This window comes from Carlito syrichta, unplaced genomic scaffold (assembly GCF_000164805.1).
Source record: "Carlito syrichta isolate Samal-C Ts95f unplaced genomic scaffold, Tarsius_syrichta-2.0.1 Scaffold307408, whole genome shotgun sequence".
Lineage (NCBI taxonomy): Eukaryota > Metazoa > Chordata > Mammalia > Primates > Tarsiidae > Carlito > Carlito syrichta.
In genome coordinates, this window is record NW_007251504.1 from 259,381 (window position 1) to 278,671 (window position 19,291).

Here is a 19,291-nt window from a genome sequence, read left to right on the forward strand (position 1 = left end):
TGTTCTTTTAGAACTTTGAAGATAGGGCTCCAGGCTGTCCTGGCATGAAGGGTTTCTGTGGATAAATCTGCTGCTATTCTAATTGGTTTTCCCTGGTAGGTAGTCTGGCCTTTTTCTCTTGCTGCCTTTAGGATTTTTCCTTTCATAGCTACTTTGTTGAGGTGAATTATTATGTGTCTGGGAGTTGGTCTTTCTCATTTGTTGTCTTGCAGGGGTTCTCTGAATCTCTTGTGTTTGAATTTTTTTCATCCTTAATGAGATGAGAGAAGTTTTCTTTAATGATTTCATGAAATATTTGTTCCAGTGTGGCTTCTGTTTCTCTTTCTGCCTCAGGAAGCCCAATTACTCTTGGGTTTGGTCTCTTGAAGTGATCATTCATCTCTTGCAGGTTTTGTTCTGTCTTTTTGAGCTTCTTTTCTGTGCTTTTGACAGTTTGGGTTAGTTCTGTGTTTTGGTCTTCAAGTTCTGAGATTCTTTCTTTGGCTTGGCTGCAGTATTCTTTACTGCTGTCATTTCTGACATCAGCTCCTTCCTATTTTCCTCTTGTCTCTCCTCAGTTTTTTAAATTCTCTCCATTAATGTCTTGATGTCTGGGTTTGTTGCATGTAACCAGTCATTCTGGGGACTCCCCCCCCCCCCCCCCCCCGCCCGAACTTCTCTCCTCTCTTGCTCTCCACCCTGGACACTCCCTGGGAATGGGAGGTGAGGGGTGGAGAGGTGTGCTAACTTCCATATTCCAGTGGAGTGCTGCATTCTGAATTGTCATCCACCTTTGTGGTGGGGGACAGCCTTTTGGGTGGGCTTCCACCCCACGATATTGCTCCTATGGCAGTCTTGGATTATTTCAAGCTCTTTGTCAGAAGCCTTCGTTTCAAATAAAATGGACCCACCCGGGAAGGAGAATAGAGAGAGATAATTGAATGGTCCTGTAACCTTAGAGGAAAGTGAGTTTCATCAGCCTGGGTTGTGTAGATGATGTGATAGATAGGAATATGGTGATAAGTGATGTGTAAAGATCTGTGGAGAGTCCAGGTTGTGTGGATGATGTCACAGAAATGATATATGATGATACGCAATGGAGTCCAGGCTGTGTGGGTGATGTGATAGATTTGCTATGTGGTGATGTGTGATGCCTTACAGACTTTGTGGATGCCGTGATAGAAATGATAGGTGGTGACATGTGATAGAGTCCAGGTTGTGTGGATGACATGGCAAATATGATATGTGATGGAGTACAGATTTTGTGCACGATATCATGATATGTGATAGAGTCCAGGTTATGTGATGATGTGGCAGATATGATATGGGGTGATATGTAATTAGAGTACAGACTGTGTGGATGATATGATAAATACGCTATGCAATGATACGTGATGGAGTCCAGGTTGTGTGGCCAAGACAGGAAGTCCTGCACTTCTGAGCAGGTGATGGGACGGTTGCACCGGAATGGCTTCTGAAAGAGCAGGGACGACTTAACGACATCAGCTTCATGTCATATATTTACCCAATCTTGCCATGATTTGCAGAAACAAGGCCTCTGAATGGTTTGAGCCTCCACTGGGTTTCTTGTACCATGCCCTGAGGACTGCCAAAGTGTTTAAGATAGTTTGGCCTTCAGTAACAGAGGTACTCAGAAGAATCGCTTAAACAAAATCAGTGTTTTTGTTCTCTCTCACATAGAAGTCCAAAGATTGGCAACACAGGTATGAAAGTACACAGAGTCATCCCAGACTTAAGCTTTCCTCATCCACTTTTCAGAGAAGCCCAGTTGCAACCTTTGTCCTTAGAATTTAAGGTAGTTCCTGCAGCTCCAGCCATCACATCTGCATTCTTGGCAACAGAGTGGGAAAGAGAAGGAAGGACAGACCCCTTGTCTTTTAGGAAGATATCATAACAGTCTCACACTACACTCCTGCACACATTGACCAAAACTTAGAACCTTGTCCCACTAGGCTGCAGGGAGTCCTTAGCTAGCCAGGGAGTCTTTGGCTAGCTTTAGCTAGCCAAGTCATTACTAACCAGATTTTAAAAATGGGAATTCTGCTTGTTTGGAGAAGGGAGTTCCTTGTAGGTAACTAGACATGGCTGCCAGAGAAGCTAACATGGATCGCTGATGACATGCGTGTCTTTGTGCTGGGTGCGTTCCCTGCAATATCGCATGCAATCCTCCTAGCATCTCTGTGACATAATCAATCTCATTATCCTCACTCGACAGATGAGGAAACTGAGACTCGGAGGGGCTTGCTCCAGGTTGCAAGCAAGTGGTTGAGTGGGATTTCGAGGCCAGGCCTGGCTCCCCCTCATGGTCACTTTATCTCTGGTGCCATAGTTTTGGGCACCATTTGCTAAAGAAGATCGCTAAATATGAATGCCTCCCGCAACTCAGAGGACGTCAGCAACGTGTCACCTGCTAACTTCATTTAGAATCTATGCCACAAGTATCGCTTTAACCAAAAGTAGGCAGAAAGTGGAACTTGTGGCTCGGGGAGCCCGGTCCTTCTTGGCCCTGCTTACTTTGAAGATCAGACACACCACTGGACTCGATGCATTAAAAAGTGAAAGACTGGCCGGGCTCGGGGGCTCAGTGTGTCATCCCAGCACTTTGGGAGGCTGAGGTGAGTGGATTGCCTGAGCCTGCGAGTTTGAGACCAGCCCAGGGAACTTGGCAAGACCTCATCTCTACAATAAATAAAAAATGAGCCAGGCGTTGTAGCACACACCTGTAGTTCCGGCTCCTTGGAAGGCTGAGGCAGAAGGATGGCTGGAGCCCAGCAGGTGGACACTGGGGTGGCCATGAGCATGCTACTGCACTCCAGCCTGGGCAACAGAGTGAGACTCCAACTCAAAAAAAAAAAATAGAAAAGTGAAAGACTGAGCCAGGAGCCTACATTCCCTTTCTCAGTCTCATTGGCTCATTTTGAGTTTGAAGGCAAGCTGAGCAACAGAAGGAGCAAGTTTGGGAGGAGAGTTAGGAGACCAGGGAGTGTTGGACTGCCAGGAAAGGATGGACAAGACTAGCCATTGGCAACCTTGAGTTTGATCCCGGCTCCATCCATGGCTCACCATTCAGTGTCTCTGGGACTCTGGGCCAGTCTGAGTTCTCCAGAGAAATAGAACACAGATGTGGGGTGTGTGTGTGTGTGTGTGTGTGTGTGTGTGTACAGAGTGATTTACTCCAAGGAGTTGGCCCACACAGTCATGGAGAAAGATAAGAAGTCCCGGGTCTGCCGTCAGCATGCTGGGAACCTGGGAGAGCCCACACTGGAGTCCAACCCACCTCCATGTCCAAAGGCAGGAGACTCAGGTACCAGCTCAAAGACCAGTGCACAGAGAGGGGTGTCCCAAATCGCAAGGGGCTATGCTCTATTTTAGTAGAAAGGCAATCTGGTGTGTCCCCATTCACCCCCCCCACCCCCCACCCTACTGCTGTTTCCTCGCTGAATGCAGACTGCACAGCATGGCTTATACTAGCATCTTACAAAACAAGGAGGGGACCACTCCATAAGCTCATTCTAGTAGAGACCAGCGCGGACCTCATAAGTCCACGTGAAGTTGATTGCTAATGACATGTAATTGATTGCCACACTCTATGTCAGTGGCACACATGGCTAGCCAGGGTCAGAGGCCATCCAGCCTCACATTCCACTGAATGAAGAGGAAGGAACTGAGAGGGAACCCTCATGATGGGGCGGGTGCGCCATTCCATTCCTTCCTCACGGCAGCCCTGAACGTGGGCATTCCCAGACTCAGTTTGACATATGGGAACTGGGCTTGGAACTGTCAGGGTCACACAGACTGCAAATGACCAAGCCAGAGCCTCAGCCCACTTCTGTCTCCAGGCCGTCCCTTCCCTGCCAGGGAACTGCCTGCTGTCATGGGTGGAGGAGACTGCGGGGGAGGGGAGTACGAGCCTGAACTGAAGAGCCCATAACACCCGACACACACACCTGATGGGCGCTGGTAACAGCTGGATGGAGAGTTCCAGACCTTGGGGGACACAATGGGCCCACCCAAGAGGCTTCATGCACAAGCTTTGATATCAGGATGTGTCCACCTGGGTGCTTCTTTGGAGGTGGCTTCGTGGTGTGTGCTGACGCCTCCCAGAGGCCTTCGACAAGTACCAGGGTCTTGCTCTGTGGCCCTGCTTCCCTTCTGAGCGCAGCCTCGGTTTGCCCAGAATAGGTAAGTGGAGAGCGGCGTGGCACGGACTTGCACGAGGCTGTTTGGAAAAAAACAGAGTTGCAGAGTGAGCACAAAGCCCACCCCGGCCCTTCCAGCTCTTTGAAGCACATATCTCTTTAAGATGTTAAAATAAAAAGGGCGAATTATTTTTTAGAGGGAGTGAGAGGGAAGGCGCTGCTTATTTCAAGTCCTTCCTTGAAGGCCTGGCCCCCACGGACCACCGAGGAAGGCTTTGCTGGCTGCCGTTGTGAGCGTCTCTGTGAGCCAGGAGCTGATGCCTTCTGCTGTGAAGAAGAAACACGCCCAAGGCAAGGTCGAAAAGTCGTCCCGAAAGAGCCCAACATACTTGCCACCTTCTATCAGAAGATTTTTCTCTGAGCCTCAAAGAGGCTTTTGATTTGGGAGAGGAGAAAGCGGGGGGGAGGGTGGTGTTTATTTTGGCTCAAGGGCATTTTGAGTATTTGAAATATATATTTCTGTAGTGAAAATGAAAATTCATTCCTTTGAGGTGGACTTCAAAGAGGGCCGGGTGTCAAAATACCGCTCACCGGGGACCAGGGAATAAGGGCTATGTTGAAAGCCCCCACCTGAAAACCACCAGAACACTACATTTTCCTGGTGCCACCTGGAAAAGCTCTTTAACAGCACCCCCGGCCCAGGCAACAGAGCGAGACCTCATCTCTACCAAAAAATTCGAAAATTATCCAGGCATGGAGGCGTGTGCCTGTAGTCCCAGCTACTGGGGAGGCTGAGGTGGGAGGTTGAGGCTGTGGTGAGTCATGACTGTGCCACTGCCCTCCAGCCTGAGCACCCAAGTAAGACCCCAACTCAAAAAACAAAACCAACAAACAAAAGCCACCCTGTTTAGAGACCAGGAGCTGACAAGGTGTTTGCATCCATCCTGCCTCGACTTTGCTTGCTGGACATGTGATGGGAAGAAAGGTGCCCGACCATGTGACTCTGCCAGCCACTTCTGATCCTGATCTTGACCTTGACACACACTGACTTTGGAGACTAGGCTGGCTCATGGAATCCGACTTCCTTTTCCTGCGACAATGACTGGGATGCGTAAAATGACTCTTTGGAGAGCCTCCGAGGATATTTGTTGAGAAGCTACATGTGGATATCTTCTAGGACATTCCACTGGTCCAGGATGCCTTCTACTCCCTGGCTCTAGCTTCCTTTTCTCTCTGGGATTTGAGAATTAATTATGATCGCTGTTTATGGTGCATAATTTAAGGCTGTCTTCTTCTAAAAGAAGTAAACAATATGAACCCCCCCCAAATTATTTGGCTTAGAAATGAGAAAGAAAGGGTTTGAAGGTAGCATTTAGTAAAAACAGAAAGAAATTATAAGGGATGTTTCGTATCAAGAATTCTCACGTATTCTGTCTGAGCCATCATATCCTGCAACACAGTATACAACTTAGACGTATTAGAAGGCTTTCATGACAGCCTCCTTGAGCTGCTGCTCATATATTAAATAGATGGTACTTGCTAAAACATAGTATACACTGTGGGCTTTGTTCTAGGTTTCACTGTCTTACATAGGACCAGAAACATTGGCTGGTCAAATTGTAAAGAAATCCTGTGAGGGAAATCAAGCTCTAAGTCAGTTGTAGCTGGCGATCTGGATTCACATCTTACCTCACATAATTTCCTAACTCACAGTTATCTGAATTTAATCCCATCACAGTTTGATAGAATCTTGGCACTGAGTGGACCATTAGTAATATTCAAACCAACCTCCTCATTTTGGAAGAATATGCCACAGACCCAGAGAGGTTCAGCGATTCACTGAAGTCCCAGAGTTAATTCATGACCATGTTGGAACCGAAACCTGGGTGTTATTTAATTCAGATTAGCAAGTAAGTGCTTCCAAGGTGTGTGCTGCTGCGAGCGTCCAGTGAGACAGCACGTTCAGGAGGCTTTCAGGCCAACAGTGGTATTCGAGCAAGGACATCACAACAGCTCACCTTTGGGCCAGGTGCTTCTTTAAATCCTCCCAACAGCCCTACGAGGTGGGTGAGGCACAGAGGTGTTAAGTGCCCTGCCCAAGGTCACACAGCTGGGAAGTCTCAGACCAGACAGTCTGCGCTCTGGGCCTCCATCCTGCACCCCCTTTTTGCTGGGGATGATAGCACAAGGCAGAGTGTTTTGGGCCAATGACAGGTTCAAGCTGAGGGAACCTTGGAGACTCAAAGAGAGAGGTCTCGTACCTCATGGAGGACTGAGAAACGTTGCAGCGAGGAAGGGGTCGAAAACGGCCTTCGAGGGACAGTCGGGACTTCAGTAAGGGGAGACACAGAGGGGGCAGAGGCAGCCAAGGAGACAGGGGCATGGAAGTCTGAGGGGCAAGGAGTCTGAGGCATGGAATTAAGGGAGCACAGAGGGACTCACAGAACCTCCCCTGGAGAAACCTGAGAGCCGAGCAATTTCACGACAGCTTGCCCCCATGAACTGGTGAGAGCATCATCCAGAAAGTGGCTGGACGACCCAGCAGAAGCAGGTGGAAACCCACAGTGCTCTCCTGCACAGGTGAACAGATGCTCTGCCTCACTCCTCTTTTAAAAAAAAAAATAAGTGGAGTGAGAGATACTGGACTCGAGGCATAGAATGAATGTGTCAAATTCCAAATCTCCAGCATCTTCCCATGTGAGTCAATGTTAAAGTTCTCAGGCCATGGGCTTTTGTGAATTCACAACTCCACGTGTCTTGAGTCCTCAGTTTAGATATTTCATATAAGAAACCTTGTGACCTAGAGGTCTAGTGCACACAGGTGATGTTGAAGACGTGAACCGTTTCCCTGAGAAGAATTAAACACTTAAATTTGCAGGTGACTTTGATCTTCCGGTGCATTCAGTGGCCTTTCGGTATGCCTGTGCTTTCCACCTCAACACTGCCAACTGCTGGAAGCTGTTCCTTTGCCCTCAAGGGCAGCCTCTTCGCCTCCGCTGCCACGGTGCTCCGTGTGGCTGAGTGACACGAATCCTCCGTGTGCAAACTGGGGTATTCTTTCCGTGGATTAAACCTGTATCTCGGGACTCTGAGGACTTTGTGGGAAAACCCCTTTGGAAACAAGAACTTCCCAAACGGCCTTCTCTGTCGCTGACGTTCTCTGTTGACCTGCTGGGCACCTCAGTTTCTTTGACCCATTAGCCAGAGACCTTCCCCTGGCTCCTAGCCCCTTCAGTGTGTGAGAGTTCGCAAAGGAGTTAGGTTAGAGCTCTTGGGGGCATCGAAGATATTGTCTTGGTCCGTCCAGGCTGCAGTAACATCCCACTGTACCTGGTGGCTTTTAAGCATCCTACACTCACTTCTGGTTCTGGAGTCTGGGAAGTCCAAGACCCAGGCGCCCACAGATTTGGCATCCGTTGGGGCTTTCCGGCTGGTGGCCAGCACCATACCGCTGTGTCCTTGCCTGGGGGAAGTGGTGCATGTCCACTCTTGGGGCCCTAATCCCATTAAGGAGGGCTCTGCCCCATGACTAATTGCCCCCAGTGCATCCCCCTAACACCATCACCTTGGGAGTTGTGATTTCCATGTGGGAATTTTGGGAGGACAGAAACATTGAGGCCATAGCAGATAAGATAGAAGTGTGGGACACTTCATGAACTGTGATAGTGGTCACAAAGCCATCGATCACCATGTGTCTGTGACCCCGGCGGGGGCTTGACCTGTTCTTTGTTCACTTTTTTTCTGTGCAGCAACCTTCCAAGCACTATTCTTATTCCCAACACAGAGGTGAGAAAACCAAGGAACACGGTATAGGGCAATACTGGTGTCTAAGCCCAGGTGGCATGATTCCTGAGTGCAGCCATCAGAACTGTTCACAAACAGCATGAGCTGTCTCATCTCGAAGACAGCGCTGTTCTTCCTCGGCCTCTTCTTCTGTGGAGGGCGGCTGTCTAGCAAGTGTGCAGAGAGGGGTGCGACTTGGAAGGTTGTAGGGTCTGTGGAATGCAGGTGTTCACCATTGTCCCTGATCGCAACCTGTGTGCCCTGATTCTATGTCAGATAAATGGAAAGGATTAAGCATGGCTGCCTCACTCTAAAATGATTAGAGGACTGTTGCTACCACATCCAAGTCACCCATGCCAGATGGCTGGGGAGGGGGCCTCTCCATGGATGTGTAAGTCCCAGAACTTCATGGGTGATTGCAGACTGTGCTGTCACCTGGAAGCTGGACTCGGGAGCTGTGTGCACTTATGGGGTCAGTGCCAGTCCAGATAGAGATCTTCAGGGCTCAGCTGAGCCACTCTGGAGGCTTCCTGGAGAAGCTGACACCCGAATCTAGTGATAACAGTTGGGCGGGAAAGTCGTCCCCAAGAGGAGTGGTGAGGGGGACACAGATTTGGGATACCATACTACCTGTGCAGGGGACACCGAGCACACTGAGGCTGCAGGGTAGCAGCACATTGTGGACATAAAAATAAGCAGAGTATGAAGCTAGGCTTTCTCAACACCCCCTGCCCTTACCTCTCCACAGTGAGTACCTGAGAAACAAGAAGGGAAAAGAGTCTCTTGCAAAATTATAAAATTGGACAACATAACATTTATTTCATGTTAGAAATCTCTGAGAAAGCAGATATTGTTGCACTATATCTAGTTGCTAGTTACATTTATGAAAAATTATCTTGTGAATGAATATGCTAGCATAAACCGGTAAAGAGTAAGACATAATTGAAGGCTGGGTGTAGTGGCTCATACCTGTAATCCTGGCACTTTAGGAGGCCAAGGTGGGAGGATCACTTGAGTCCAGAACACTTGAGTCCAGAAGTGCAAGACTAGCCAAGGCAACATAGCGAGACCTCATCTCTACAAAAAGTAAAAAAAAAAAAATAGCCAGGGGTGGAGGTGCATACCTGTAGTCCCAGATACTCAGGAGGTTGAGGCAGAAGGATTACCTGAGCCTAGGAGGTCAAGACTTCAGGAAGCCATAATCCTGCCACTGCAGCCCAACATGGGTGACAGAGTGAGACCCTGACTCAAAAAAAAAAAGTTATTATTGGATTTCTAGTCGTACAACATCAATGAAGTCAAGTAGGACAAGGCATATATAGTAAGGGGGGGTTGAGAAATTTTTGCTGAACATGAATGTTCAAGAATGCTTTAATGATGATCAAAACCAATAACCCCATCTATGACTCAAAGACTTAAATTAGAAAATGCCTCTAATAACTGCTGAAAAGAGAGCGTCCTTAGGTTAAGATAAATACACGTAGTTTACTCTTGTTACAAATAGAAACATTTTCTTTTTAATAAGGCAGAAAACAATTTATTCTCTTTAGGATAAAGTGGCCATTTGTCATGAACTAGTTGCATCAAAGTAGCAACATCTTTTGAAACTAATTGAAATTTATATTAACCTTTTAAAATTATTGTTACATGTAGCATTGTGAACAAGATGAGTAATGCCCCACTTTCACTTAAATGTAAGTCAAAAATAGAAGCATGCGTCTGTAAGTATGTCAGCCCCTCACCTTCAAAATAGTTCCTGGCTTTTCTCCTTAATGAGCACTTGATGATGGGTCAGTAATCAGTTTGAGAGCTAATTAAAGTCACCAGAGTGATAGATCTCTCTGTGCGAGGTTCATCAATATCACAGTGTACTAGACAGACCGTGGGGGCATTGTTCATTTCTAGGTAATTTCTGTGAAGCAAAGCAGATGAGTTATGGTCCCAGAGCCCATGGAGAATTCTCGGAGGAATCACCATCTCACATCCCTGGCGTCTCCTGGTGTACTGCTTGCTGTCACAAGGCAACAGAAGCAGAGGGGGATAATTAGTATAATTTGTTGCTACACTGGCTTTCCCTTCTGGCTACAATGTATCCACCATTCATCCCACACTGAAAAACATCACTACCCCTAGCCACTGAGAAGTATATTATATACGAGCTCCAACAATTAGGACCACAAACCATCCTAGAAAAAGTGCTCCATATCTCATGACTGAATATCACTAAGATCACCTTCAAAGTCCTCCCCTTGGGAAGATATGCACCGACACCAGCACCTAGTCCACCCATCAAAGCAGATTTGGAATTCTTTTTCCAGAATGGCCATCAGAGCTGCTGCCGTTATCTGCCTAGGACTGGCAATTAAGTTAATAAACTTGCCACCCTGCACCTACATTGGCAGCACTTATAAATAATTGTATAAATAATTGCATTGGAACACCCTCCCTACTCACCTGATGGGACCCCCAATGGCTTTTTTATTTACCTGAAGATAAAGGAAATATTGAAAGGAAGAACATTTGATGACATTCGGGACATCAAGGGTAATATGATGGTGGCTCTGATGGCCATTTCAGAAAAAGAGTTCCAATGTTGATTGATGGCTGGACTAGGTGCTGGCATCGGTGCATGGCTTCCCAAGGGGAGGACTTCGGAGGAGACCATACTGATATTCAGCCAAGAGGGATAGAGCAACTTTTCTAGGATGAGTTCACAAACCTAATTGTCGGACCTCGTATGTTTCCCCATCTAATACATTCTTACGGCATCTAGTTGGATGTCTGAATCATGGAGTCAGTGTCAACAGAATCTTAGACTTGGAAAAGGCCAAAGAGAGCATGTGGGCCAGCCATCTCCCAGGAGGTGAACAGCCCGGCCCCAGGGTCACACAGTCCCGCCACCCAGCAGCCAGCCCTTGGTGTGTCTAGGATGAGAAGGCTCCTTCCTCTCTCATGGACTTCTGACGGTGGGAGGAAATCCCTCCGTCTCCAATGGAAAACAAAAGCATGACGCCTGGATACTCTGCAGTGTCCCACTCCTAAATGCCAGCCTGCCGATGTCCTCGGAGCTGCAGAGGACGGGGCTCAGAGGTATTCACATCCACTTGGGAAGGCACCTTCTGGGCCCCAGGGTGAGGTGGTCAGTGGCCCTGTCATCCCACACTCTTCCAAGTGCCGGAGGGGTGGCGCGTGGTGCGACTGTCCCCCTCATCTGCTCCTGCCGACAGACCTCATGGTGTCAAGTTGTCGACACCAGCAGATGAGGGCCAGGAAGGCAGAGGTGATGGGGCTGTGTTGCAGCGAAGCCAGGACCGGAATCTAGGTGTGTGGGTGCGTAGACTCTTCCAGGAAGAGGTCTCCTCTGGCGGACTCCTGGAACAGCACCCGGAACCCCATGCTGAGCAGAACTGAGTTATCTTTGTGATGTTTATTTGCCGTGTTTCCTCCCTGGGCTTGTGGCCTCTGTTTTTACCTGTTTTGTTTTTTCTCTGTCTCCTCCTTGTCATTTGGCGAGCTGGCAGCCCCCAGCCAGCTGGGTCCAGAGCCCCAGACGATGCCTTTTGTTCAAAGCATTTGTTTGGATGATAAATATAATTTGATGGTAACTTCAGACTGTTGTGCTGATTTTGTTTCCGGGAGTCATAATGTACCTCGTTTTCTTTGATGTCTGAAGACCATGACTCATGCTGTGTAATTGTTCGTCTTGGTCTGGGCCTCCTTCTAAAGACCTTTGCTGAAATTCTTCACATACACATGCATGGTAATATTGCTGATTTCCCTTCCTTTGCCTCTACAATAATAATCCCTCCAGCAATAATAATCCCTCCAATTATGGAGAAATAATGACCTGCTATTAAAATGAATTATTTTATGGGTTTTTTTTTTCCCCAAACACCAGGGGCTGACATTTGCTATGCACTCATGCTGGGCCAGCATCTTTCCTCTGTATTCTTGACATGTGTTAACACATTTAATCGTCCCAGCTACCCCATGCCATGAGGAGTATTGTCCTTCTGAATTTACGGTGAGGAAGTCAGGCACTGAAAGGTTAAGGAACTTGCCCAAGATCACCCAGTAAGCAAGTACAGAGGCAGGATTTGAACCCGGGCAGTCTGTCTAACGAGTCTGAGCTCTTAACCCCAGGTATACAGCTTCTCAACGGGAGTTTTCACGTGCTTTGCACATTTGGGGGGAGGGTGGTCAGAGTCTCATTCTGTCGCTCAGGCTGGAGTGCAGTGGCACGCTCACAGCCACCCCAGCGTTGGCCTGCTGGGCTCTGGTGACCCTTCTGCCTCAATCTTCCAAGTAACCGGAACTACAGGTGTGTGTCACCACCCCCAGCTAATTTTTTGATTCATTGCAGAGACAAGGTCTCGCCAAGTTGCTCAGGCTGATCTCGAACCAGCGGGCTCAGGCAGTCCTCTCACCTCGGCCTCCCAAAGTGCTGGCCTGCACATTTTTAAACTTTGCTTTCATGGACTTAGGAAGAGCCAGACGGGCCAGGGGGAGGAGGGGAATTTGGGAGAGTCTGTCACAGTGACAGTCCTGCTGACCACACGTGACTGCGAGGATCAGCCACGTTTTCCGCCCCGATGCATGACTTAGAATAAAAAAAACTTCCTAGGCTTTCTGGTGTCACTTACATGGGAGGTAGAGATGGGGGGTGGAAGCAGAGGGACACAGGGGTCCACTGAGTTGCTGTAATGTGACGGGCAGCTTCTCCTGCCTTTATACTTTTTATATTTAAAAAAAATCTAGGCCAGATGTGGTGGCTCATGCCTGTAACCCCAGCACTTTGGGAAACTGAGATGGGAGGACTGCTGGAGCCCAGGAGTTCAAGACCAGCTTGGACAACATAGTGAGACCCCTGTCTCTACAAAAAAACTAAAACATTAGCCAGGCATGGTAGAGTAGGCCTTTAGCCCCAACTACTTGGAAGACTGAGACAAAAGGATCACCTGAGCCCAGGAGGTGGAAGCTGTGGTGAGCCGTAATGTTGCCACTGCACTCCAGCCTGGGTGACATGGTGAGACTCCCAACTAAAAAAAATAGATAGACAAACCAAAAAAAAATTATGCCAGTCAGGTGCAGTGACTCATGTCCATAATCCTAACACTTTGGGAGGCTGAGGCAATGGGATTGCTTGAGCTCGGAAGTTTGAGACCAGCCTGGGCAACATAGCAAGATCCTATCTCTATAAACAATCAAAAAATTTGCCAGGCATGGTGGCACCTGCCTGTAATCTCACCTACTTGGGAGGCTGAGGCAGGAGGATTGCCTGAGCCCAGGAGGTCAAGGCTGCAGTGAGCTGTTATTTTGCCACTGTACTACAGTCTGGGCAACAGAATGAGACCCTTATTCAACAGAGTGAGACACTTAAAAAAAAACAGAAACAAGCATAAGAACTCCCACCCTGCTGTGTGCCTGCAGACATTCATTTCATCCTCAATTCCCTGGGCAGGTGAGAGATCAGTGAATTCACCCAGTTGGGAAGCGGGAGCACTGGAAGGCATGTCTTCCTGGCTCCAAGTCTGTGTCCCCAGCAGGGTGGGTTGGGAAGCAAGAAGATGAGAGGTTGCAGGTGGCAGGACCGTGGCACCAGGTGTCTGAGTGTCCTTCAGAAGGAGGATCTGAGGGTCTGGTTGTCCTTTCAGAGGGATTCCCTTCCCGCTGCCCTTGTCTTAGAATCCCCCAGAGACAGGGCTTGGCTAAGCAAAGGCCACAGCCTGGAGGGAGGGACCCAGTCTTACCATGCACCCAGCACAGCGTGTGGGGCTCTGCCCAGGTAGCCCTGGTGGTCCTGCCTCTCCTGGAACCTGCGAGCTTCTCAGAAAACATAGGTCTGGGCTTCTAAGGCTAAGTCCTGCCCCGATGGCTTTGCTAGTCTGACGCTTGCAGAAATTCAGCAAGTGATTAGAGCAGTCTTATGTGTTGATTTTAGGAAATGGGTCTCTATCATAGGTTGGTGATGGTGAAGGAGATGCAAAGAATGTCATTTCTCAGAACAGCTGTTAGTTCAAGTGGGCCTGAGGAAGCAGCAGGCTGTGACATTGGGAAGTATTGTCACTCATGTGTGTGGCAGGCTGTGGGTCTGGAAAGTATTCTCACCCAATATGTGGCAGGCTGTGACTTTGGGAAGCATTGTCACCCATTTTTGTGGCAGACTGTGGCTCTGGGAAGCATTGTCACCCATGTTCGTGGCAAGCAGTGGCTCTGGGAAGTGTTGTCACTCAGGCAGGTGGCAGGCTATGCCGCTGGGAAGCACCGTCATCCACGTGCTGTGTTCAGCCCTGTGCCCCAAACCACCACAGTATTTTTTCAGAGGGATCCTAAATTCCAGCACAAACTGTATTTTGCAAGCTATTGAGCACTGTCTGTCATCCTATTCGTGCAGGTATTAAGGATCTGAGGGCATGTAAGACACAGGGGTGCCCCAGCTGATCCTAAGGACAGACCGTCGATCTGGCAGCACACAGAGGTCTGTGACCCTCGGCTCTCATCTCGGCGGTCCGGAGAATAAGGTCGCTCTGGCTGGGAACCGGGGAGCACGTAGCCGTGGATGAGATTTGAGCTTGCCATGGAGAATGGGTCAGACTTTTGTTTGCTTGTTTTTTAGACAGCCTCTTGTTCTGTCACCCAGGCTGGAGTACAGTGGCACGATCCTAGCTCACGGCAGTCTCAAACTCCTGGGCTCACGTGATCCTCCTGCCTCAGCCTACCCCCAAGTAGCTGGATGGCAGGCACGCACCCTCATGTCTGGCTACTTTTCATCATCTTTTTGTAGAGACGAGGCCTCACTATGTTGCCCAGGCTGGTCTCGAACCCCTGGCCTCAAGTGATCCCCTCACCTCAGTCTCCCAAAATGCTGGGATTACGGCTGGCCCAGGTCAGCTGTGAACCGGAGGAGGTGATGGGCAAGGGAGCTCAGGGACCAGCTTGGGAGAAGCCACAGAGGCAGGAAAGTCCACTTTCTGGGGGGGCGGGGGCAATGAATGAGTCTGAGTGGCCCACCTGGAGCTGCCCAGACCGGGGCCAGGACCCAGCAGAGGGCGTTGAACTCCATGGTGGGGGAATCGTGTCAGGTTTAAGGAAAGGACCCTGAAGACGCTCACAGAGACAAGGCCCTGGAATGTCTCCATGGATTCCGTTCCCTCATCTTCCACACTGAGTGAAGTCACTTCACGCCCCGGGCCGTCCTGCGCGTCTTCAGCGACTATTACTGAGACGCTGCTCTGACCCAACTGCCCTGTCTCTCTGGATTCACAGGCCCCACAGAATACACTCCACCCTCCCTCGTGGGGGTTTCGAGGCTCCCCTTACCTGGCTCTTGCCAACTCTCCAGACTCATCCCTCAGCTCGTTGCCCGGCTATCCCCCAGCCGAACCTTCTCGACACCCTTTCCCGCTGTCTCGGTCCACGGGCGCCCACCTCACCTGTGCGCTCCCCTGACCCACATTGCCTTTGCTGGCACCGTCCTACCAGCCTGGGAGCCTGCTCCCTCCACCATGCCCATCAGAAGACCAAAGACCCATCTTTCAGTCTCCAGCATTTTAAACTCTCCGAAGACGGAAGCCAAGTCTTGACTTTGACACCCGTCAGTGCCTTACGCTGGCAAGCCTCAGGCAGATGGTGAGCCAATCACTGACTTTCATGCCCTCTCACCCCTCATTCCTGCATGTAACCAAGAGTCACGTGCCGCTTGGGTCAAAAGGCTTTAAGGTTGAGAGCTTTAGGCTTTCCAAATGTTGTGGCATGGTGATCAAGACCTCTCATCTGGAGCTAGGTGGGTTCCAACCATTGCTCTGCCAGTTCCCTGCTGTGTGACCTTGGGCAAGTTACTTAACCTCTTCATGCCTCTGTTTTTTTCATCATTATTGAGGACAGAATAAAGGTCACCACCTCCTAAGAGTTACTCCTAAGAAGGAGTAAATACATTATTATTTGAAAAATGCTTAGCATAATGTCTAGCACACAGCGAGCATTATATAAACTAAATAGATACATAGTCTATATGTGTGCATATTTGTGTCGGTGCTTCTGTGTAAACTGTCTACGTAGATATACACATATACAGTAAGTACTCAAGAAGGTTTCAGTTAAGCCCACACACACACAGACACATGATTTGGCATCCGTGACAGCCTCATAAAGTGAGCTCTAGGCATTGACTGACTTCTCCACACCTAGTAACTGGTAGATCCATTCTTGGGATCCACATCTTCAAACCAGTAATCCACCGGTCCCATCCAACACGTAGGTAGTTGGCAGATAGGTAATGGTTTCTTAACACTAAGTATTGACATTTACCATAGGTCATGGTGTCAGATACATGATATGGGCCTATCACTAAGAAAAACAGATATAGACAGCATCTTGCCAAAGTTGTTGTACAGGATATCCCAGTCTCTAAAGATACCTGTGGTGTGGGCCGCCTGCTACTTGACTGTGTGTTTCCAGGAGTGGAGGAACCCTGGAGCCAGAGACATTGATCGAGTGTGTTGAACAAACTCATGCGTAAAGAAGAGAAGAAGTCACACAGGAAATGTGCCCAGGAGTACATTTCAGGGGAGATATACGTTGGGTTCCGCAAAGTGGTGTTTGCATTTGGCTGGTGGAGAAGCTATTATTTTCTTCATAGGGTGGATTCAGAATGCACCTGTAAAAACTAAATGCTTTCTCTTACTGCTCTGGGAAAAAAAACTGCCTGTTACTTTAAATCCAAAGCTCGCTTGACTGTCCACAGCTTGCATTTTAAATAATGCAGTTGTGCTGGCTTCCTTATCTGCAGCTAGAGTTCTCAGGAAAGCTCTAGGCATTCTTCTCTCCAGCCTGTAAAATTCATTCATTGTAACTGTTGACGTTTTAGTGAGTGGTGGAAACCCTAAGTCACACACTGGAAGACTGAACAAAGAAACTTGCTTTCTGGAAATTACCATTACATAGGAGGAGACTCGACTGAGCTGACCCACAGCGTGAGGACACAGCCTCAGCCTCTTGCTGGTGTCAGAGCTACTCCAGTTCCTCTAACCCAGGCTCCTGGACAAGACACACCTGCCAGCCGCCAGCAGGCAGTCCTGCCTCTTACCATGAGGCTGGGTTTGCACAAGTGACCTGTTGAGACCAGTCCCTGGCACCCAGGCAAAGGGAGAATCGGGCATCCAGGTCTTTTCTTTGTGGTATATTTAAAAGATATCTCTCTCTCTGCTACCCAGGGCTGGCTGGAAAGCCTTTTCTTCAGGGGGTGATGAGAGTTGTGTTTTTATTCCTTCCTTCCTGCCTCTTAGCAAGAATATGGACAGCTGAGCCGCTCTGTGTTGTGTGTGTGTGCACATGTGTGTGTTTTCACCCTCCCATTTGACAATGTAACTGGAGCTGGGATCCATAATGCACCAAGCAGAGAATGTGAACAGAGCTGGCCTAGGAGAGACCCAGGTGTGTTGCAGGCACACTGACCTCCTGTTGGTCCAGCTGCGGGTGACTCCCTTCTCTGGCCTCAGCTGTCCAGCTACTTCCTTGTGTTATTTTTCTTTTAAACTGTAGTAGCCAACAGACCTCCCCCACAGGTGCGATAATTCCCAAAAACAGTCAGCTTTCCAATGACATGCGTCTCAGAAAATGCTGCGACGCATTGTAGTGTGGCCCCCACTGTGCTCTCATTCAGTAAGGCCTTTGACATGATCTGCTGGCTGATGTTTTTCTGGAAAGACATCATCAGATGAGAATAAGTGACCAGGATCAGTGGCTCAGCCTGTCATCCCAGCACATTGGAAGGCCAAGGCGAGTGGATTGCCTGAGCCCGTGGGTTCGATACCAGTTGGGCAACTTGGCGAGACCACGTCTCTACAATAAATCAAGAAACTAGCCGGCATGGTAGCGCATGCTGTAGTTCCACCTACTTGGAAGGCTGAGGCAGAAGGATAGCCGGAGCCCAGCAGTTTGACGCTGGGGTGGCCGTGAGCATGCCACTGCAGTCCAGCCTGGGTGATGGAGTGAGACTCCAACTAAAAAAAAGGAAAAAAAAGAAAATAAGTAAAGGTTCTTCATTAACCTCATTTTACTCTTCAAAATCATCATCTTGAGAACACGTGTTAGGTTGAACCATAAGAGAGTGCCAATTTTCTGCCTTTTTTTAATAACCCCGAAACAGCAATTTCCTTTGGTTTAACCTAAATAAATATGTTTATTCCAGTGATGCTTCCTGGTCTCAAGCTATTTTAAACCCCATCTCTTGAGATGAGAAAAATCAAGTTCATTACTTGAAAACATTACGTTACTCTTAACTTCTTAACCACCCCGCCTTAGTTATAAAATTGGCTCTGAGTAACTTGTGGCTGTTGGCAGATGAAATGAAGTCTGTGCTCTCCGGATGAGAATTTGACATGATGCATGAGAAAGTGCCACCACTGGGGACTAAATTCTGGTGTGCTCTTTGATACATCAGTTGCACTGAAGTTAACACGCCATACCTGTGTTGTTTCTTTTAAAGAAACATAATTGCAGCCAGGTACGGTGGTTCATGCCTGTAATCCTAGACTTTGAGAGGCCAAGGCGGGAGGATCCCTTGAAGCCAGGAATTCAAGACCAACCTGGGCAACATACCAAGACCCCCGTCTCTGCAAAAAAAAAAAAAAATTATTTTTAATTAACCTGGCGCAGTGGGGTGCACCTATAGTCCTGGCTACTCAGGAGGTGGGAGGATTGCTTGATGGCAGAAGGTCAAGGCTGCAGTGAGCTATGAGTGCTCCCCTGCACTCCAGCCTGGGTGACGGAGGTGGGGGGGGGAGATGATCTCAAAAAGATAAGTAATGTAATTGAAATATCATGCTGAAAATACGCAGTTTTCAGAATTTGCCAAGATGTCTGACTCTGCTATAATAGCACATTGAAATTATATTGGAAAACTATGATTTCCAGAGTTCTAAGCCATGCGGCCCTTAAGCTGATGTTTTGAAGAATATTAATGGTGTACAAAAATTTCTAATATAAGTTTATCCAGGTAAAATCTCTGAAAATTGGTGACTATTATACTTCTGGTTCCAAGAACACAGAGATTATATAGAGAATAAAATAGATTTTATTATAAGAATAAATACTAAATACATTTATTGGTTAAGAAAATATTTATTAAGTATCTATGTTATTGGAAGTGCTTTCTGAGATAACTCTATAAATCAGTTTGTTTGTTTGTTTGTTTGAGTTAGAAGAGTGAAGAACTGGCAATATATTTCTAAGTCTCAAAATCAAGGATATCCTCTAATCCTGCAATTCTGTTTCTGGAAATTTATCATAGGAAGCATGACACGATTTTGTGCACATTTTTATAACAACAATTTTTTTCTTTTTTCTTTCTTTTTTTTTTTTTTTTTTTT

General features: G+C 48.0%; 1 protein-coding gene across 1 annotated transcript in view; it reads left to right on the forward strand.

The window, feature by feature from the left end:
* The window catches only part of LOC103266852 (SLIT-ROBO Rho GTPase-activating protein 1-like), a 66,942-nt gene that overhangs the window by 41,935 nt on the left and 5,716 nt on the right, over window positions 1-19,291 (forward strand). The window contains exon 4 of the mRNA XM_008064478.2: window positions 18,862-18,885. Within this exon, the coding sequence (XP_008062669.2) occupies window positions 18,862-18,885 (24 nt within the window). The remainder of the gene's footprint in view (window positions 1-18,861; window positions 18,886-19,291) is intronic.